This window comes from Hipposideros armiger, unplaced genomic scaffold (assembly GCF_001890085.2).
Source record: "Hipposideros armiger isolate ML-2016 unplaced genomic scaffold, ASM189008v1 scaffold_356, whole genome shotgun sequence".
NCBI classification, from domain to species: Eukaryota; Metazoa; Chordata; class Mammalia; order Chiroptera; family Hipposideridae; genus Hipposideros; species Hipposideros armiger.
Genome location: NW_017731706.1, coordinates 158780 through 178381, shown reverse-complemented (window position 1 = coordinate 178381; position 19602 = coordinate 158780). Strand labels below are relative to the sequence as shown.

At 41.0% G+C, this 19602-nt stretch overlaps 1 protein-coding gene across 7 annotated transcripts in view; it reads left to right on the top strand.

Moving 5' to 3' along the window:
- The window catches only part of ZNF438 (zinc finger protein 438), a 260413-nt gene extending 241683 nt beyond the window's left edge, over positions 1-18730 (top strand). For 6 of the 7 annotated variants that reach the window (XM_019661624.1, XM_019661622.1, XM_019661623.1 and 3 more), the window contains 2 exons: positions 14569-16378; positions 17769-18730. In XM_019661624.1, the coding sequence (XP_019517169.1) occupies positions 14580-16378; positions 17769-18399 (2430 nt within the window). In that variant the 5' untranslated portion in view covers positions 14569-14579 and the 3' untranslated portion in view covers positions 18400-18730. Of the gene's footprint in view, positions 1-11729; positions 11879-14568; positions 16379-17768 lie in introns of those variants that run through there. The other variant, XM_019661628.1, reaches the window with a different exon arrangement.
- The last annotated feature ends 872 nt before the right edge of the window (positions 18731-19602 follow it).

Here is a 19602-nt window from a genome sequence, read left to right as displayed (position 1 = left end):
CATAGCATCACATCTCACTTTGTCAGACCCCTGCTGCCTTTATATCATTTACATAAATGCAGGTGCAAATAGCATTTATGTACTTTGATAGAAAGCAGTTGGAGACATTTAACTGTGGGACACAACACTTTCAGATTGTGTACATCTGTTCAAATAATGTATCCAGCCCCAGTGACATGAGCACAAGGATGGAAACATCTGCCCCTGAGACCATTTGCCATATAGCAGATGCTTACATCTTTATTTATGCAGATGGTTGGTGTGATGAGTTGAGAAAGGATGAAAGCAAAGAAGTTTGACAGGGGTATTTAGGATGTTATGCAAACCAAAAATATAGGTTAGGCATTTTATGTTTGTAAAAGCCTAATACTAATAGGGATATAAATTAATAAATCTAGTGATGCTTTTTAATAGAGTAAACATATTTTTCTTGTCTTTAAATTGTCACCAAAATCCTAAAACTAATTACAGAAATTCCAACATCCGACTTACACTAGAAGCAGCAACATATAATTATTTTGGTTTTGATAAAATAACTTAAAATGATATTTAATGCATTTTGTTAAAAGTTCTTTAAAAACAGTTCTCTATTTTTTAAAAAAGGTTACAGTATGTACTACCAAGAGAACCTTATGATGATATTTCTTAAAGTTGGGGGAGATACAAATATCATTAGTTTAAATACAATTTATGAGATATTTGTGATTATAAATTCAAATGAAGTAAAATAAATTTCTGAAGCCTTACGTATTTATAAGATTTTTGTCAAGCATTTTATTATTTAATCTGTATTCTACCATTTCCAGCTAAGATATTTTAATTATAATTGATATTTTTATTAGGATAAATTACCTTTAGGCACTTTATTTTCAAAACTCTGTCCTATGGATCTGCCATACTATCTTCTCACAAGGAAACAAACGTGAAAGAAACAAAAACTTATCAACCAAAAGTAGGCATTTCCAGGTTTTATTTTCCATTCTCACTCACACACACAACAGAAAATCACAGACTCTCAAAAGAACTGGGACATTAAATTTCATCTCATTCAGCAATTTTCAAACAATTTTCAAAGATTCAGGACCCCTTACACTCTTGAAATTATTGAGGACCATAAAGAACATTTACTTGTGTTGGTTATAAATATTGGTATTTACCATATTCAAGATTATAAACTGAAATATATATATATATATATATATATGAATTCATTTTAAAATAACAATAAATTTTTGTTAAGCTCATTACAGCTTGTCATAAATAACATTTTATGTAATTGGCTATTCACCCCAAAACAAAAAATTAATGAGAAGACTAGCATGTATTTTGCAAATATCTTTAACATCTGGCTTCATTGAAAATGGTTGGAGTGCCCTATCTGGTCCTGTATTCAATCTGTTGTGCTATGTTGTTTATGTTGGAAAAAATCCAGCATTGTAGTAGCTGGGAAGAGAGGGAGTATTTTAATAGCCTTTCAGATAATTGTGGATATTTTTCTTTGATACATTACACCAAAACATGTCAGATAACTGTAACTGTCTTTAATAGAGGTAAGTTCAAGTTTAGTTGTAATGTGAAATTGGAAGCCATATCAGTGTATAATACTTCTTGTATTCTGTTACATTTTGGTGACTGTCTTACACTTGAATGACTCTTTTACCCATCCATGTAACATCAGGCATCTGTCATTTAGAAAACGTTAGTTCACTGAGTCATGCAGATCTTCTAGGTAGACAGCAGGTCCTCAAATAATGTTGTTTCATTCAACGTCCTTTCATTATAATATTGATGAGGAAAAAAAAAATTGATTCCTAGCCGGGACCACTTTCTGTGTGGAGTTCTCGCATTGTCTCTGTGTCTGTGTGGGTTTTCTCTGGATGTTCTGGTTTCCTCCCTCCCACATCCCAAAGGTGCACATGTGAGCTTAGTCGTCCTGTCTCAGTTGTCCCAGTTTGAATGAGTGTGGGTGTGTGTAAGTGCGCCCTTTGATGGGAGAGTGTCCTGCCCCAGGCTGGGTTCCACCTTGTGCCCTGAGTGGCCAGGACAGGCTCCAGCCACCCAAGACTCTTAACTGGAGTAAGTGGGTTGGAAAAGCTCTGTCTTACTTGTTTTTATTCATCTTTCTTAAATGTGTACATATAGCTCACATTTATGTCAATGTTTAGTATTAGAAGGGTTTTGAGTCTTTATTTAGATGTTTGGTGATGTTTTTGATGAGATGTATGCCGTAGGAACTTAACTCTTGTTTCTATCAGTTAGCCTAAGGTAAAATCGGATTCATCATATGTCATTTTACTTAAAGTTCAGTTTCCAAAAACACATCAAGCGAGGACTTACTATACATCATTTTATACAATATTTTAAAAATCCTGTTGTTAATGTAACCACCAGCCTCATATGAAAAATTATTAAGTATTGGGAAGCTTCAAGTTCCTGGTGATGAATTGGAGTTTTCCAAAATTCTTATTGCCACTTGAAAGAATGATTTTTATCACTGGCAGCGGTTACTTGTAGTGATAAGCTTCATTCATGAAAATGTCTGCCCAGTCCCCAAGTCTGAGTATGTTCTTTCAACATGTCAGACGCTCTTTCAAGTAAAAATGGCATTCCATGAAAAAAGCGACAGTTCAGCACAGCAACTCAAACAATCGCCCAAGCGCTTTTCCTCAGGACAACTGTCATACTTCAGTATACAGCAGAAGTGTCCTAGAAGTGTGAACCATTTCATCACTCAGAATTTTAAAAAGGCATGTAAGGATCAAGGTTCATTAAAATTTTGTCCTGCTGTTTTGTTGTTCTACTAAGAGAGTGTGGTCATAGAGAATGTGACTGTTTGAACAGTTTGCTGTCACTGCCTTAATTCCAGCTAAGGTGCAAGAGCAGTTTTACCCAATTATCCCTTTTGCACCATTCATGCAACATGTGCAGAGGTCAACATAGCAGAGAAGGCAAATGACATCTGATTAGCATGAGGAGAGCATGTTGGAACCCTCCCCAGGGTTTCAGACCACACTTTGAGAAATGATGATCTGGTGTAATCCTCTGTTGTTAAAGGGAGAAGCAAAAGCCAGTAACGATTATTATCTTGCTAAGACTCATCCGTAGAAAATGGAGGAACCAAAGCTACCTCAGCTCTCATATGTAACACAATTTATCTTGTTTCCCCTAAGGGAACCCTCCCCCCTCAAAAAAAGGGAAAATTCCTCAGATCTAAATCATAGGCCCAGGACTGATGTTTTATCAAGTTTACTGAAGGAGGCAGGAATTCTCACATGAGGAATTTAGAATTTCTCTCAGCATTTGTAGACTTTTTCATGCAGTCTTAATGTTGTTCAGTGACCTCAGTTTTAGAAGCAGGTAGTATGGGATTAGAAAATATCTAGAAATTTTATATTATTTCTAAAATCTAAAAGACCTTAGTAATGATGCGTTTTCTTTAGTTTTACTCATTCTATATATTTAAAAAAAAAAAACTACTTTAAGTCCATACTTTAAAAATGTCATTAAACTTACTGTGTAGTTGTTGCTTTAAAAAGTTCCATTTTGGTGTAAGCATGGTTGATATGTTCACCAGAAGCTCTGTAAAAGAAAGCCACCATGGAAGAAGCCTGCCTTTTAATGCCTTGGGGAAGAGAGAGTGCCTCAGAAAAGCAGTGCGAGAGACCTAAACTAGCACCGCTGATGAACTGAAGGGAGCCTGCTAGGGACAAGAAACAGATTGTGGAAAAGGTCTGCAGTTTGAAACTAGAAACCTTAAGTTTGTAGTGTTGTCCAGAATTCACAGGGATTAGAAGTCTCCCACACTAGGCAGCAAGCAGTGGGGGTGGAGAGCACAGTGTGGGGCCAATTGGGGTAGATGCTGTAGGAAGACAGGTGTGGGCTGATCCCATGATATGCTGGGAGTGTCCACGGATAATCAGCCATGAACCAGCTCCGGAACCAGGAGTATCTACCTAAGTGCACACACATCCAAACATGCAGAGCCTTGAGGAAAAGGGAACACAGGTGGACTGTGTAATCCCACCATCTCTTCAGGGAAAATGAGAGTTCACTCTTACATATATAATACTTAACCTGTCGATGAGAGTACACATGTCCTTCAACCAGGTTTTGTAGTTGTTATCCAAAGAACAGTAAAGATGCAGGAGGAGAGGCCAGGCAGAATTAAAAACAAAAGGATTCCTAAATAATCCCACAGCTTTTAAACTCTGATGACTTCACTCTTTGCAGTAGCTCAGGTAGGTGAGCTGCTGACTGCATTAGCTCTACCTCAGAATCTGGACACAGCCAGTCTGGTCAGCTCCACAAAGGTCACTCCTGCAAACCCAGTTACCTGGGTAGCAGCCAGTGCCTGGTGCTTCATTTTCTTTTTCTTTACATTCTTCAGAGTGTCAGCATTGTAGGTGGCCTCTCCATGTTAAGGTAAAGTATGTCTTCATTAAAGAAATAAGTAACAGTCAAGAAACTTACCAAGCAGAAGTTTTAGGGAATAATTATGAACATAACAAAGGAATACATGGTCCTGTGCATTGGCACTTACACATCATGAACTATTTACATAAAAGCTGAAGCACAGAAAAGCTTAGAGCAAAAAAAAATGTTATAAATCACTGTGAGTCGAAGATAAATCAGAAGTGAAGATAAAACATCTGTAAAACCATACTCTAAAGCAGTGGAACAATCACTGCAATGTTTAAAACGCAGTTTGCACACTCCTTAAAAATACCCATTCTATACATATAAAGGTAAATCTACTTTTGAAATTACAGTATAAAGCCAAGAATATCTTTGTGATTCCAGTCCATTGCTTTTAACTGTACTGTTGTCGAAACCTTGTGACCTTCACCACTTTTGTTTCATAATCCTGGAATTTCGACCAAAGGCAAGAACCTTCCAACCTTCATGTGCCCTAATTTAATTGTTCCAACTGACTGCACATTCTGATATTGAAACCTTATCTTTTTGTTTATCCCACTAATGAAAAGGTTTCTTCACCAACTGTTAGCTTGTTAGTCATCCCAAGATACTTAACTGTTCAACTGATATTGACATGGTTGTGAGATTAAAAAGAAGGGGCCCATTTTCAATTAGTTGGTGGAAGACTTCTTGCCATGAGACATTCGTGCTGCTTACTGAAGCACTTTTGCAAGAGGTGTTTCCCTGCTCACCAGTCCTGTGGAGAAACAGCTGACTCAGAAAATGTCAGAATGTCCTGGAAAGACAGTTTGCACGGGTATTGATTATGGGTGATAGGACGTCAAATGAAGTGATTTGCTGCTTTTCTCTTGATGAAGTTCAGTGATCGTGGTCTCAACTATGTGACTCAACTGAATATTAACAATTTTAGTATTATTAAGCAAAAAAAACATGGTAGGATGGGGTTAATATAGCATTTCAAAAGTTTCCATTTGTCTTGTTTTGTCTCCTGTAGAGCATTAGCTCTTGATTCAGTTTTTATACTACTCATTCTTAGATCCCAGTAAAGATACAGAATTGACTGTTTTATAATAATGAATAAAACCTTGTGCTTTTTATAATTTGTTGGCCAAAAAGCTAAACATCTTTACGGTATCTTTCTAAATGTATTAAAAATTAAAAATATTTATGTTTTCAACTGTTTTCATCAGAAGCACCTGAAATCAAAAGTGACCACCCCCCAGAAATAAGGACTGATAAAAGGGGGCTTAATTAAAAGGAAAGGGAAATTCATTGAAATTGAGGATTATTAAAATGTATTGTAAATGATAAAGCTTTATAAAATTTTTTTTTCCATTTGGGACATTAATTATATAATGAAACATCTTAAACTATTTCTTAATGATTTCCTCAGCAAAATGCTGAGATACATGAAACTGCTCTCAAACCGTGGGTTCTCCTGCCCCTACCCTGTATGAGAGAACATGTCTTTCCTCCTGAACTGAGAAATCTCAGGGCCATTGCTCTCACAGTCCTCCAGAGATGTGGCCAGTGTCTGTAGCCCTGAGCCCTGGGCTTATCCCAACCCCTGAACTGCCTGCTGAGAAATTTGTTTTCTTCCCTGCAGGTTTGAGAGCAACAATTAGCATCAATACTCAAAGTAAACAAAAGCAGGGAGGAGTGTCCCCATAAAACAGCTCTTTAAAATGCACATATATTAACTTTTATTTACTACAGTTGTCCATCTGATTAGCACTTAGTCAACTGGGATGTAAAAACTGGGGGGCAGAGACCAAGAAAGCCTGATGGGATGGATCACATGTAGGGAAGGTTGAGGTGGATGGCAGGAGAGAGGCAGGAAAGAAAAAAATGCTTTATAGTTTTATTGGGAGCATTATTCATGAATAATAGCCATTTCTCCCCTGTTTCCTTCATTTACCTCTCAGAAAAGAAATGCCAGTTTAAGGATTCATTCATAGGATTAGCATTCAAGATTTGTGTTCTTTTGGGCCGGCCGAGTGGTGCGAAGGTTAAGAGCTGGCTTGGGACGCCAGAGGGCCCCGGTTCGGATCCCACATATGAGAGCCAGTGACACTGCCCTCTACAGCTAAGATGCTGAACAACAGCTCAACCTGGAGCTGGGCTGCCATGAGTCGCCAGCGACAGCGTAGGCTGCAGCCCCTGTGGCAGTGGGTTGCCATGGGCTACCGTGTGTAGCCAGCAGCCAGCGTGAGTGGCCAGCAGCCGCAGTGAGCAGCCGTCCAGAAGCCAGCGACTGATCTGCCTCGCCTGGGAAGAGTGCAATGATGGTGCCAACTTGGGCCAGTGAAGCAACGTCCTCCACAACTAGACTGAAGAACAAAAAGACAGCAACTTGTCTATTCCCCTTCCCCCAATTCCCCAGCACTGTTCCCATCCCCCCAATTCCCCAATTAAAAAAAAAAAAAGATTTGTGTTCTTTTTTTTTTTCCCTCATCAAAAATAAATGTTAGGAACCTCATACTTGTTAGCAATAGAAAGTGGAAAACTAATGTCTGCCGAGCATCTAACATGTGGTAGGCACTCCCCTGGCACCTTCATGAGGATGTTTTTCATTTAATCCTGATAGTGACCTTGGTAGCCAGAAACGATTAGTGTGTCCACTTTTCATAATGGAGAACATTTAGGCTGCGAAAGTGACTTTCACGAGACATGAGACAGAACCAGGAGTTGAAACCACATCTGTCTGAATTCCCAAACCCATGATCTTTCCGTTAGAGACCATGACAGTGGCCATAACCATGCGTAATAGCTCATAGTCTGTCTGTAGAGGTGGAAAGAGCTCTTAGAGTCACATGGGCCAAGGCTTGAGTTTCAGCCTGTTACCAGCTTCGAAATCTTTATAAATTAACATACAACGACTCCCAACTCAGGTTATTGTGGGGATGAAATGAGATAATGCATGTAAAGTATTTTGCACAGTACCAGCCATAAAATATTCCTTATTGTTGGAATAATGTTTAAGAAACAGTATTGATAAGTGCCAGGAAATAAAGAAGCTCTGGCGCTCATAAAATGAGAGTTCTTTTTCTTGTGAAGAGAGGCAATGCATTCACTGTGTAGCAAGGCAGCTCTCGGAGGCCTGTGCTGCAGAGAGGCGTTGTTACAGGAGCCGGGACAGGGGAGCCAGGTAAGAGCTCAGTTCAGCAAAGCAGGGCAAGTGTGCTGAGGAGAATGGGCCAAACTTGACTCAGGATACAAGATATCCCATCGGGAACGTGCTGATTTCCTTTGGATAGTGTCAGATGTCCTGAAATGTGGGTCCTGGATATAATGACTCTAGGAGGTCTTGGAGCTTCGGATATGTGGACTAGAAATGATATTTGGCATCGTACGTCCTTAGAAACAAAAGAACGCTTGTGCCTGTGCCAGCACGTTTTACAGTGTTCTCTGCAGTCAGCGCTCAATAAACTCCTGTTGCCTCGGTTGCCGCAGAGCCAGGACGGTGCCTTGGGGAGAGGCAAGGCAATGGCTAAATGTGTTTATGGGGTTTTTCAACGAAATTAAGTTGAGCTCCCCTGTGTTATGAGGCATTTCTTTTATCTCTGAAGTCTCCAGGGTTTTACCGTATTTGCTTTAACCAAAGACCATCCTGGGAAACAGTTTGAACCCCAACTGGAATTTATTATTTGAAAGCCAAGTGGGAGGGAAAAAAAGGGATGCCAACAAATAAAATTGAAAGTAGGGTTTTTCAGTTTAATAAAATTAAAACCTAAACAATACCTGAAAGTTGTTGGCTCTTTTGTGGCTCAGACTTGGCAGCACTTCCGTTCTGCGCCTGGATCCACGGAGCCTGTTTCAGGAGCAGGGACACTCCCCGCTTTCTCTACCTGTCCCTACTCCATGTGCCGCGGAGGCCTCTGGGCCCCAGCAGACGGAATCGTGGAGTTCTGCCCACACCCACGAAAGGACAAGCGGGAATCGCTTTGTTCAGAAGAAATGAAGGAGGCCTTGGTTCTGCCCCTGGAAATCAGCGAGTGATTTGCAGCTGTCTAGAGAGTCGCCTGCCCTGTATACTTTTCTCTTGTACTTGCCACCTGTGCTGGGAAGCAGCTGGATCAGGCTGGCTCCGTTGGTGGCACTTAGGACTAGTGAGCCCTCAGTCCTCTCCCTGCTGCCTCTAACGTGCAACTGAGGTCCCTCAGATCCAATTCTTGGGTGGTGATGGAGTAAGCGGAGGAAGACACCCATTGCACTTTCTCCAAACAAGTACCTGGCAACCTTATTGGATTTGTCAGAATCCTATGGATAGTAAATGGCAAGTTCTTTAAGAGCCTGCCTTTACCTTCAAATGCCTGTTAATTTTCCATGAGCTCTCTCTACTAAGTGGGCTTTCAGAAAGAATCATTTAATGGTAATTGAAGTTTTGGGATATGACAAGCCATTTTTATTGCCAATTTTCCTTTTTTTCCCTCTCCTAAATATTCAGAGGTAATACTATATTTTGGAATTAATTAGGGCAACTTGTATATAATTTTCCCGCTTTTGGGGGGAGAATGAATGCGTGGAAGGTCATTACTTCAGATTGGAATGGGACAGATCTGGGTTGTGTAGACTTTGGCACGTCATTTAACTTCCTCAAACTTCTTTTTCTTAATCTATAAAAGGAGAGCAGTAACATTTATTTGCAGGATCTGTGTGAGGGTTCAATTAAAAGCTCCAGCACAGATCCTAGACCATAATAAGGACTCAGTATCTGTTAGTTTCTCTTTAATCCACAATCAGATCAGTTTCTGTAAATGTCACTTTTAAAAATAGTTATTTTTAATATGCTTAACATATTAAAAACAGCCCACATTTAAAATCCTAATATTAAGTATTCACGTTGTATAATTGTGCAAAATTAATTTTACTGAGTGAGCCTTTTATGTTTTTAGTTAATAAAAGTCCATGTTTAGTGCCTGAGAGTCCTGTGAGTCTCTTAAACTGTGTTATGGGTAATTTTTCAGGATTTCCAGAAATTATGAATGTCAGTGGAAATTTCTACCTCTCATTATTTAGTGCACAGCTCTGTGAGATCTGTAATTTAGTAGGTGACAGGTGAGGGTTTTTTGGTCACGCCATCTGTGAAAGGCCTTGTAAGTGTGTGTTGGAGTAAACCACCGTTACAACTACATTGCAAAGAAAGGCTTCCTACAGCCACACCATCTTAGTGTTTTAGAGTTTGAAAAGCTCTAAATTAATGTCATTTTCAGCTTCTCTAACAACTCCTATTCAAACTACTTTAAAAGAAAAAAAAAAAAGCCCATGTAGCTATTCTAGCATAACTGACCTTTATTGCAATTTGCCTTGCTTTATCCTAAAAAGCCAAACGTTTGGAGGAACCATCCTCAGGACTTCTTTTCTTAGGGCAGGTAGTGAGCTCTGATACTCCTCAGGGCTTAACTGTGGGGGACAGTGATGCAGCACTGCCTGTCAGATTATTAGATTGGTTTCCTTATCATTAGCAGTGCTTGTCATTAAGTAGGCAAGGAAAAGGAAAAACGTGAGACACTCTGTGTGTGATCTAGCCACAGTCATTTGTTCATACACACACGCTTACCCATCACAAATATCCCAAAAACTATCCTTTAAATAAACAGATTCAAATAGGAAAACTTTCTTTTTCCTTTCCTTCATTCAACAAACATTTATAAGCATCTCCTGTATGCCAGGCACAGAGCTTTCAGAGTATTCAGTGGAAAATAAACACCTATTCCACCCTGACCTCTTAGCCCCCAGAGATCCAACCCCAAAGCCCACCACTAATACTCATTTCTTGTGTTTCTTTTCGGAGACTTCCTGTGTGTATACAGGAATATATTTGTGTGTGTATCTCACTTTTATTTTTTTAATCCAAGTGATAGCATACCAAATCTTACACCTTGGAGAGTATTCTATATCAGTCTAACTCATTCTTCTTTTTTACTGCTTCATAATATTACATTGTATGATTCTATGTGTACCCTGTTGCTAGACATTTAAGTAATCCCTAGGGTCTTGTTTTTTTTTTTTTCTTCTGTTTTTGTGGCCCTTCCCTTTTACTCCTTGTATTTCTTCTAACACATCAGTTTCATTCCCTACCTCTTCCTCCTTAATGATTCTGGGAAATGGGACTCAACACACCTTTATGGAGACCCTCCCCCTTGTATGTACTTCCAATAGATCCAGGAAAGCGTGAATGAGTGAAGCTTACCCAACAAGGCCATATCTTTTCACCCCACAGATTGCTTGTGATTAGCTCGTGATCATTGACCATGAAGCCAACTGGTAAACTTGTCAACCTCAGTCCCCACTTCTTTAAATCGTAGGGAACTTGAGGGGGACTAACTTTGGCAGGCCCCATACCTGTCATTTACGACTCTGTCATTTCAAGTTGCCGAGGCTGCTCCCGGAATAGTATTCTCCCTTGCTGGGACCACTAGTTACCCTAAAGGGTTTCCTTTGCTCCTAGACTCTAGTTGGTCCCTTTTCCCTTTGAATAGCATTGCTCTTCCTGTGTGATTTCATTTCCACTCTAATGTGCAAACTTTTGAAGATCAATGGAAGCACATTAACTTCATATGCATCATAATTAGCTCCCTCCCCTGTGGAATGGCTCTATAAAGTTACCGAGCCTCAGTTCTGGAAACCTTAATTGTCAGAAGGTTGCTTTCTTACACTTGATCATAAAAAATAGAAGCCCCTGCCCAACTTAAGTCTTTAGAGACTTCAGGTTGACCTTGACCACTGCTTGTTGCTTCAGCTGCATCTTCTGTTCTTTGTTATTTCTGCTCCTCTTCGTGTTGACATTACCATCTGCTGCCTCTGAGGTTCAGCGTTTCCATTTCTGGTTGATTCTCCACTCTGCACTCTAATCCCCCTCTTTTTTCTCTTACGTCTGTCTGTTCCAGAAAGCAGTTTCTTCTTCAGACCTTGCTTCCTTCTTTGACTATTTGAGTCTGTACCCCAGAAGCATCATTTACGATTGTCTCTTATTTCCTCAGATGGTTCATCGGTTAGCCTCACCCACCCCTTTACTTTAAAGGGTTTTATCATGGTACTAACCCATTGCCTTATTCTGGCAATCAGTGAAATTAAATTTAAAAAATAATAAACAATTTTCCAGTGATACACCCTCTATTTATTTTTAAACATTTAAAATTTGGAAATGTTAAAGTTTGCTTTCAAATTGTGTCTTTTATTTTTTTCATTTTTTTAGAAAAAATTCTAAAGGCTCAACCTGTAAATTCTTTATTTCAGCCATTAATAATTTTAGTACAATTTACAAAGTCAACAAGTAATTATTCCATTTCTACCACCTGCCCAACACTGTCCTAGGCCCTGAAGATACAGGCAAGCTCCTGTCCTCAAGGCATCCACTCCACTGGGGGACAGCGGTGGACCATAACATAATCCATAAGATGGAGCAAGACTGGTAGAGAAAACTGAGACAGGAAAGGAGGTAGGGAGCTCAGAATGGAGGGACCGTTTTAAATACGGTGGTCAGAGAAAAGCTCACAGGGAAGAGGCCATTTGAGCAAAACTTGAAGGAAATTCTGCAGCAAGTACTGGGGCCTTGGCTAGAAAAAGAGTTTCTGGACGGTGAGAGCAGCAAGTGCAAAGACTGAGGACATGGGAATGTGGTACCTTAAAGAGCAGCAAAGAGGCCATGTGGCTGAGGAGGAGGCGATGGCAGGAGGCCTTGTTGGCCATTGCAGGGGCTTCGGCTTTGGCTCTGAGATGAAGGGCCACTGGACCCTTTTGAGCAGACAAGTGAGGTGATATGCTGTGATGTATTAGTGTTGCATATCGTTTCAAGAGGATTATGATTAAGGACAAAGTAGTCTTCCTTCCAGGTCTTCTTGCTGTAACTATCTTGAGCTCATTCAATTAGGAGTTTGAACTAGATATAAATTACCCGATGTTTCCTCCTCTTCTTTCCTCACCCCGATCTGTTGTGTAGATGCAAAAACCGTTATTATTATTAATGTTATTATTTCATAAGCTTTGTCTCTAGCTAACCAAAAGCTATCAATAATTTTAAGCTTTCTGCAAACTCTTGCAATCCCAATTTAATATATTTATTTGAAACTTACTTCAGTACTTCTACAAAGATAAAAGGATGAGGCTTAAAATGAAGGTTTTAAATTTCAAGGCGATGAAAATAAACTAAAATATAAGAAAATTAAATACGAAGAAGAAGCAAATGTAGCAGATCTATTTAGGTGACTATGGTGATGTAATTGACCCATTAATTTACTCATGAACTTCATGGTAGCAAAGCTAAAAAGGAAAAACAATGTAATTATCCTTATGTGAGTTTTCCAGACCACAGTACTAGTCTTTTTCCTTCTTACTCTAATAAAAACTACCATGTGAACTATGTTTTTAACATACTTTTTTCTTCCCCAGTGATTACTTCCTAAAATAAGTTGATCAGTACAAGTTTCGATCTTATTCCTACTATGCTATTTATTTGTTTATTTGGAGAATATCATTTTTGCTGAAAGAATCAACTTTCTGCCAAAATAATTGTTAGTTCACTAGCTGTAGACATTAAAAGCAAGGTTGATTTAGGAAAAAAAATTAATTTTCTCTTTCACTAGATTGCCAGCTATCTAGGGCAGAAGCTGTTCATCTTTGTATCCTTGGCATCCCCTAAACAAATAGTTAATCCTTGATTCATAACTCCAAAATCGAAAAAGCTCTGAAAACAGAAAATGTTATCAAAAATTGGGTGCCAAACTCATGCAGAGGCAAAATCTGAACTGAGTTAAGACTATTTAAAACTACGTGTCCTACTTTTTGAGAATAGTCACTCATATATTTTGCCACGGAAATGGTAATAGATTTAATTAGGGGTGCTCTGCAGGCTCTGATGAGTGTTATGTAACATTGCGTGTATGCATCTGTTACTTTTCTAAAAATTGAAAGTGTAAATGCCAAAGCACATTGGGCCACAGAGTTGTTAGGAAAGGGATTGTGGGCCTGTAATAGGCAATCCTTGGAATAGCGTAGGTACCTAGTAAATGTGAGTTGGAGGGAAGCCTGACTAAAATGGGGTACTCAGAAATGAGAACCTTTTCTGCAGCCAGGACTTACGACCTGGAGGCCTCAGGAACAAAATAGATGATTCAGTCCTTAAAAGCAGTGTCTTGAAATGCTTCCTTAATTTTTTCTCTTAGAGTATTTGTGATTGGCCTTCAGTCCTAATAAAGCCGGGGAATATAAAGTGTTATTCTGTCAGTTAAAATTGTTCCTATTAGTGCCCTAGCAGGTGCTTTTGGTGTGATTTATGTATTTTTTTATGTTATCTCTGTATCTTTACTGATCAATGTGTATCTTTTTGTTTTTCTTCAACATATTTTTAAGGTGTCACATCAGCTTTTTTAATACTGGTGATTTAATTGCAAAAGCACACATAAACAGTTTGAAAGGTGTGAGAAGAAATTCACAAGTCACATGGGGAAACGGCAACAAAGCTAGCATTCATTCTGGAATTCATCCACTGTGCAAAACAAATCACACTGCCAATGGGTCAAATGGTGTATCCTGAAATTGAGTGAAAAATGAGTTCGATACAAGAAACATTTGTTTCATACCGAAGATAAAGTGGGAAATATCAAGATGAATTAAATAGTGGCTTCACCCTCACAAAGCTTCACTTTTATAGGGAAAACAAGACATGTATATATAATAAGTAAAATGCACAGCAGAACAGACCAGAGGAGAGACTTCACAGCTCAGGAGATCAACAAAGGAGGTGGGGGTTGCACTGGCCTAAAAGGATGAATCGGAAGTAGGTTAATAGAGAGGATGGACTTGGCGGAATAAAGAAAGGACAGAGTCCAAGCCCTCAAGAAGCTCTGTTCAGTAACAGAGACACATAAACAGATTAATTATTAGGGAAACCGGCAAATGTTATGATAAGGGCTGTGGAACCATAGAAGTGAATAATAATCGATCCCTGGGGGAGGTGGGTGGGAGTTGACCTTCCAGCTGGGTGTCGCAGAACACAGGAGCTTGCCCAGAAGAGTAGGGGTGGGTCTCGGAATGTATTCTAGGCTGAGTAAATGATCAGATGCTTATGTGCACTCCCCACAGCAGGATAGTTACACCAGAGTGACTTTTCACATTGTGTTGTCATTGCAGGTGAATTAGTCATGCCTTCTGGAACGATACAGAGTGGAAAAGTTTTGCAGAATAAGAGTCAGTTTAGGACCATTGCACCGAAAATCGTGCCCAGAGTCCTGACACCCAGAGTGCTGCCGTGCCATTCTTCATCGGTCTCTGATCAGGGGACTCCAGGACCCTCCATCAGCTCCACACCGCTGGAGGTGCCCGCCCAGAATTATGCTCTGATGCAGGTCGCTGGCCAGGAGGGGACATTTTCTCTCATTGCATTTCCACATGTCGCCTCAGCTCAGCCCATCCAGAAACCCAGACTGCCCCTGCCTGAAAACCTTAAACTGCCTATACCTCGATACCAACCTGCAAGAAACAGGAAAGGATTGAGAAAGAAACCCGTTCTGAGCTCCTCTGAGAGTGACTGTAGCAAACCTCTTGCCCAAACCCAAACGTCCCCTTCCCCACCTGACCATTCTGAACCCCCACCCTCACCCAGTCCACCCAAGCCAGTGCTGTCACTAGACCAGGCACCAGCCAGTGTCGGAATGGCTGCCCTGACCAGTGTAGGTGGCCATGGAGACTCTCGACCTCCAGTGACCGATGACCATGGAGATCCGAACCTTCCCGACAGCCCAACATCATCCACACCAGAGGAGCCCTCTGCCAAGCCGGGCCTCATGAAGATTTCAGGGAAAGAAAACATTTCACGCAAGCAAGCACCCAGTAAACCTGCTGCTGTTGTCAGTGAAAACCATAAAGAACAAGTTGACCTTGCAAAAGGCACGATCAAGTTATCAACAGCCCTTTTTGGCAATGGACTTCAGTTGATCCCCTCAGTCCCCAAAGGCAAGCTGCCAATCTTACCCTACTCAAGAGTGAAAACGACAGAGGTTTACAAAAGTGAGTCAGATGTTAACACTGCGGATTTCTCTTCACCTGGGCTCAGGGCAGACTGCAATAAGATATCCTCCATCACAGGCGGCTTGAACACAGCCACCAGAATAGCCAACAAGGTACTTGGTCCACAGCTGTCAAAGCGCAGCCCCTGTGACGCTGCCTTTTATCCAGCTGCCAAACTGGATCTAAACCACAAAACAAAACTGAATGGTGGGGCAACAAAGAGAAAAGGAAGAAAACTAAAGGTACCAGATGAAATTTTGGCCTTTCAGGGGAAAAGGAAGAAATGTAAAAGAATAAAAAACGATTCCCAAGAATCCAGAGACCAAAAACCTGGGGCTCTGAAAAAATATCGTAGCATTATGCCTAAGCCTGTCATCGTCATGCCCGCTTTGGCTCCTCTGCCTTCTCCCGCAGCTATGTTACAATCCCAAAGGCCCAGCAGCCTAGGACAGGACGTTTTGTTAAATAATTCACTCATTCCTAAATATCTCGGCTGTAAACAGGACAACAGCCCTTCCCCTAAGCCCAGCTCTGCATTCAGAAATGGATTCTCTGGCATTAAGAAGCCTTGGCACAGATGTCCCGTCTGTAACCACCACTTTCAGTTCAAACAGCACCTTCGAGACCACATGAATACACACACCAACAGACGGCCTTACAGTTGTCGGATTTGTCGCAAGGCGTATGTACGTTCTGGCAGTCTGAGCACACACATGAAACTTCATCATGGTGAGAACCGGCTGAAGAAACTCGTGTGCTGTGAGTTTTGTGCAAAAGTGTTTGGTCACGTCAGAGTCTATTTCGGCCACCTGAAAGAAGTGCATAGGGTGGTCATCAGCACCGAGCCCTCTCCCAGCGAACCGCAGCCAGGGGACACACTGAAGGACAGAGACAGAGACGTGACTGTGCGAGGGATGGAGGGACCCGTGCACAGGTGAGAGCCAGTGGAGTGGAAGCCTAGCAGGAAAGCCCATTTGGATTTGGGGAACAGGCTCAGATTTCATATCAGAAAGATGAGTCTGTAAAAACATCTCTCCAATTAAGATTTTATGAGGTAGCTACCTCTTCCCCTAGTTCTGTGAAGAATGATCCCGTTTCTCCTTGGTTTCTGATCATGATTTGTAATAACTCTAACCCCTGTAAGCCAGGCCACAGCTGCCTGTGTGAGCTATGTTGGGGACAGTCAGGTGAGAGATTATTTGTCCATCTGAAATATGAAATGACAAATGTTGTATCTAGTTCCTGGTTCTCTTTACAAATAATTTCCCCCAACATGATGTCCTCAGAATTGGTATCGAAACACCATTTACCCCGGAACATCACGTGACCCGTGGTGGCACCTGGGCTTAGGTGTGCTGCACTGACCAAACCCAAGGTGTCCAGACTGGAACCCTCTACGTTTGCCCAGTTTTACCTGTCAGGCCAGATTATTCCCTTTTGCAGGTACTGCTTCCAGGCAGTGTAAACAAACCAGCTAAGTCATTTGTAAGCCTTGCAGGCAGGTCTTTCTTAGAGCAATAAGTAAACCAGGGAAAGGCTGTCATCTTGTCCACTTTCCACTAGATGACAGAGCGAGTTTGACGAGACTGAATTCTCATCAGCACCATGAAAATGAAACCCTTTCCAACACTACATTCTCTGCTCCTTGTTGTGCTTAGTTGTCCTAATTGTTCTAAACACTGTCCAATTTTAGCTTACTCTGTCAATGTTCGTTAAAAATAAGGGGTCCCTGTCCTTCTTCCTGGCGTTTCTATAGCTTCTCTGTTTTTCTTTAGGCATCTTCTGTCCCCTTTTAGACACCTTTGCCTTTTACTAATGTACATAGCAGCCTCCCTGAAGAAACTTCTCTTCAGAATTGTTTTCCTATAGTCCATTTTGATTTTTAGGTAAAATGTCCAAACTGCATTTGGTCTTCAAGGTTGAGGAGGTCAACAGTGGGAAGTGTGGGACTGTGACCTGTAACCAGACCAAGCGTGTTCCCGGAGCGCCTCACCTGGTGCTCCCTGACTCTCACATTGATGACACCTGTTCCTCTAGTAACCAACGACCAGTCAACTCCCCCGGGGAGACACTGAAAGGGAAATGCTCACTTACTGCGTGGACCTTGGTAGCTTGAGAAATGAGTGACCCCAAGTAGGAGTGAAGTTGAGGTTCACCGTGACCTCTGCTGAAGGTCTTCCCATGCTCTCTGTCCACCCATCCTTTGTGCTCCTCACCAGGGGGTGTGTTTTAGATCCTTGACGGCTATAAGCTGAATTCTAAAGGAAAAGTTCCCGGTTGTGTTTTTCTGAGGAATCTTATCTTGTTATCTTCCCCTTTTTTAGGGAAAACAAGGCAAGCCTGGAAGAAGACCTCTTTCTGAACCAGGCAGACGAAGTCAAACTACAAATCAAATGTGGCCGCTGTCAGATCACGGTCCAGTCTTTCGCTGAAATAAAGTTTCATTTACTTTATGTTCATGGAGAGGAAATTCAGGGCAGGCTACAAGAGGCGATCACCCCAGGAAGCCAGGCAGCTCAGGAAGAGCTGGTTAAACAGGCCTCTCCTTCCTGGAAACAGCATCCTGAGAGAAGAAAGCTGCCGAAGCATTGTCCCTCTGAGGAGGAAGCACATGCATTTTCTAAATTGAAAAGACAACTCTGCCTTCATCATCAGGATGACGTGGAAATACTCCCAAAAAGTGAAGGCGCCCAGCAGAGACCCAGTGAGCCAGGACCCAGAGAGCCGGAAGGGGTCCCCCAGGGCCCTGCCTGTCCCGGCCCCCAGGCATGTCTCCTTGGGTCCCACTCAGGCTTTAACTGCCTCCTTTGTGCACAGACGCTAGGGACGAAAGAAGAAGTCCTCCTGCACTGGGAACAGCAGCACAATTGTGAGGACCCTCCCAAACTCTGGAGGATTCTAAGTGCGCTGTCTAACCGGGGAGAGCCGGAGCTTCCCGGTGCAGCTGAAAAATGAGACACTGGGGCGAGGGTTTTGTATCACCTTCCTCTCCAGGCGTTTTGTTTTATGGTGGTGCTCAATTATAAAAATCAAACGTTAGGATCAGCACTAATGAGCAGAGGCAGTTTTTGTACATACTTTTATTTTCTTATGAAATATGTATGTATATGCCCTTGATGCAAATTTTTTTTAACCATATGCAGTTTTATTTTAAAATTCTATGTACCAACACTGTTAATGTCTTACTTAGGCTTTATTTCAGAGTGAATTAAAAGATCAAAATTGGAAGATTGAAATGTAAAGGATTATAAGGTGTTCTTCAAATATAGTTTTGAGTAAAAACGTGTGTTTGGGTGTGTGTCTGTGTCCTTTTGTTCAAATGTTTTCTGTAAGTAGGTGGACCAATGTGAAAATTTCCAAATGACAAAATTATTTCAGTCTCACCCATAGTGTGTCGTTTTTTATCAAATTCTCTGATTTAGTTGAATATGCTGTAGAGCAGTGTATTTAATAAGGTTCTCATCTACCATAATTTAAAATCCATATTTTCAGGACTTAGATTTTTTTTATAAATTCTATTTTCTTAAATGCGTATAGCCTTAAAGATTAGATGTTGGTAAGTTTTATAGTTGTAGTGTTTCATATCAAAGTAATCAAAAAAATTTTTAGTACTTTAGCTAATAAAAAAAAATCCCCTTTTTTTCAGTAAAAAGTTATTTTCAAATAATCTTCGGGCCAGAAAATTTACAACCTGGAAAGTGAACCAGATAGTTCAGTCCAGATGTCTAGGTGTCTCCGCCGCTTTCCCTCCCTCCCTCCCAAGCAACTTCAGAGGCTTGTCGCTAGCTGATCAATTTTAGACACAACTGGGCCTTTTAAGCCCAGATTCTCTTTGAAAGTCAAGAGTAAATGATTGCCTCTTAAATTCCTGGGAAATTACCTCGAATCAGAAAAGTTGCCATTTGAAGTTTTTGGCCATCGTGGCTGCAGAATCATTTTCTCGAAACGGGGGAGTTGGAGCACTCATCGTGCTAAGATTTCAGCCTGTAGATGAAAGCACCGTGCCTGTGGTCGGCCCTCTTTTCCCAAAGCTTGGCTCAGGCACCATTGTAACATTTTTTCTGTGTAAAGTTACTTAAACAGAGGACGCACTGAATTCTATGGGATAAGCTAGTGGGTCTTAAGTCATCTCTTTAATGTCTAATTTTAAAAGCAAGG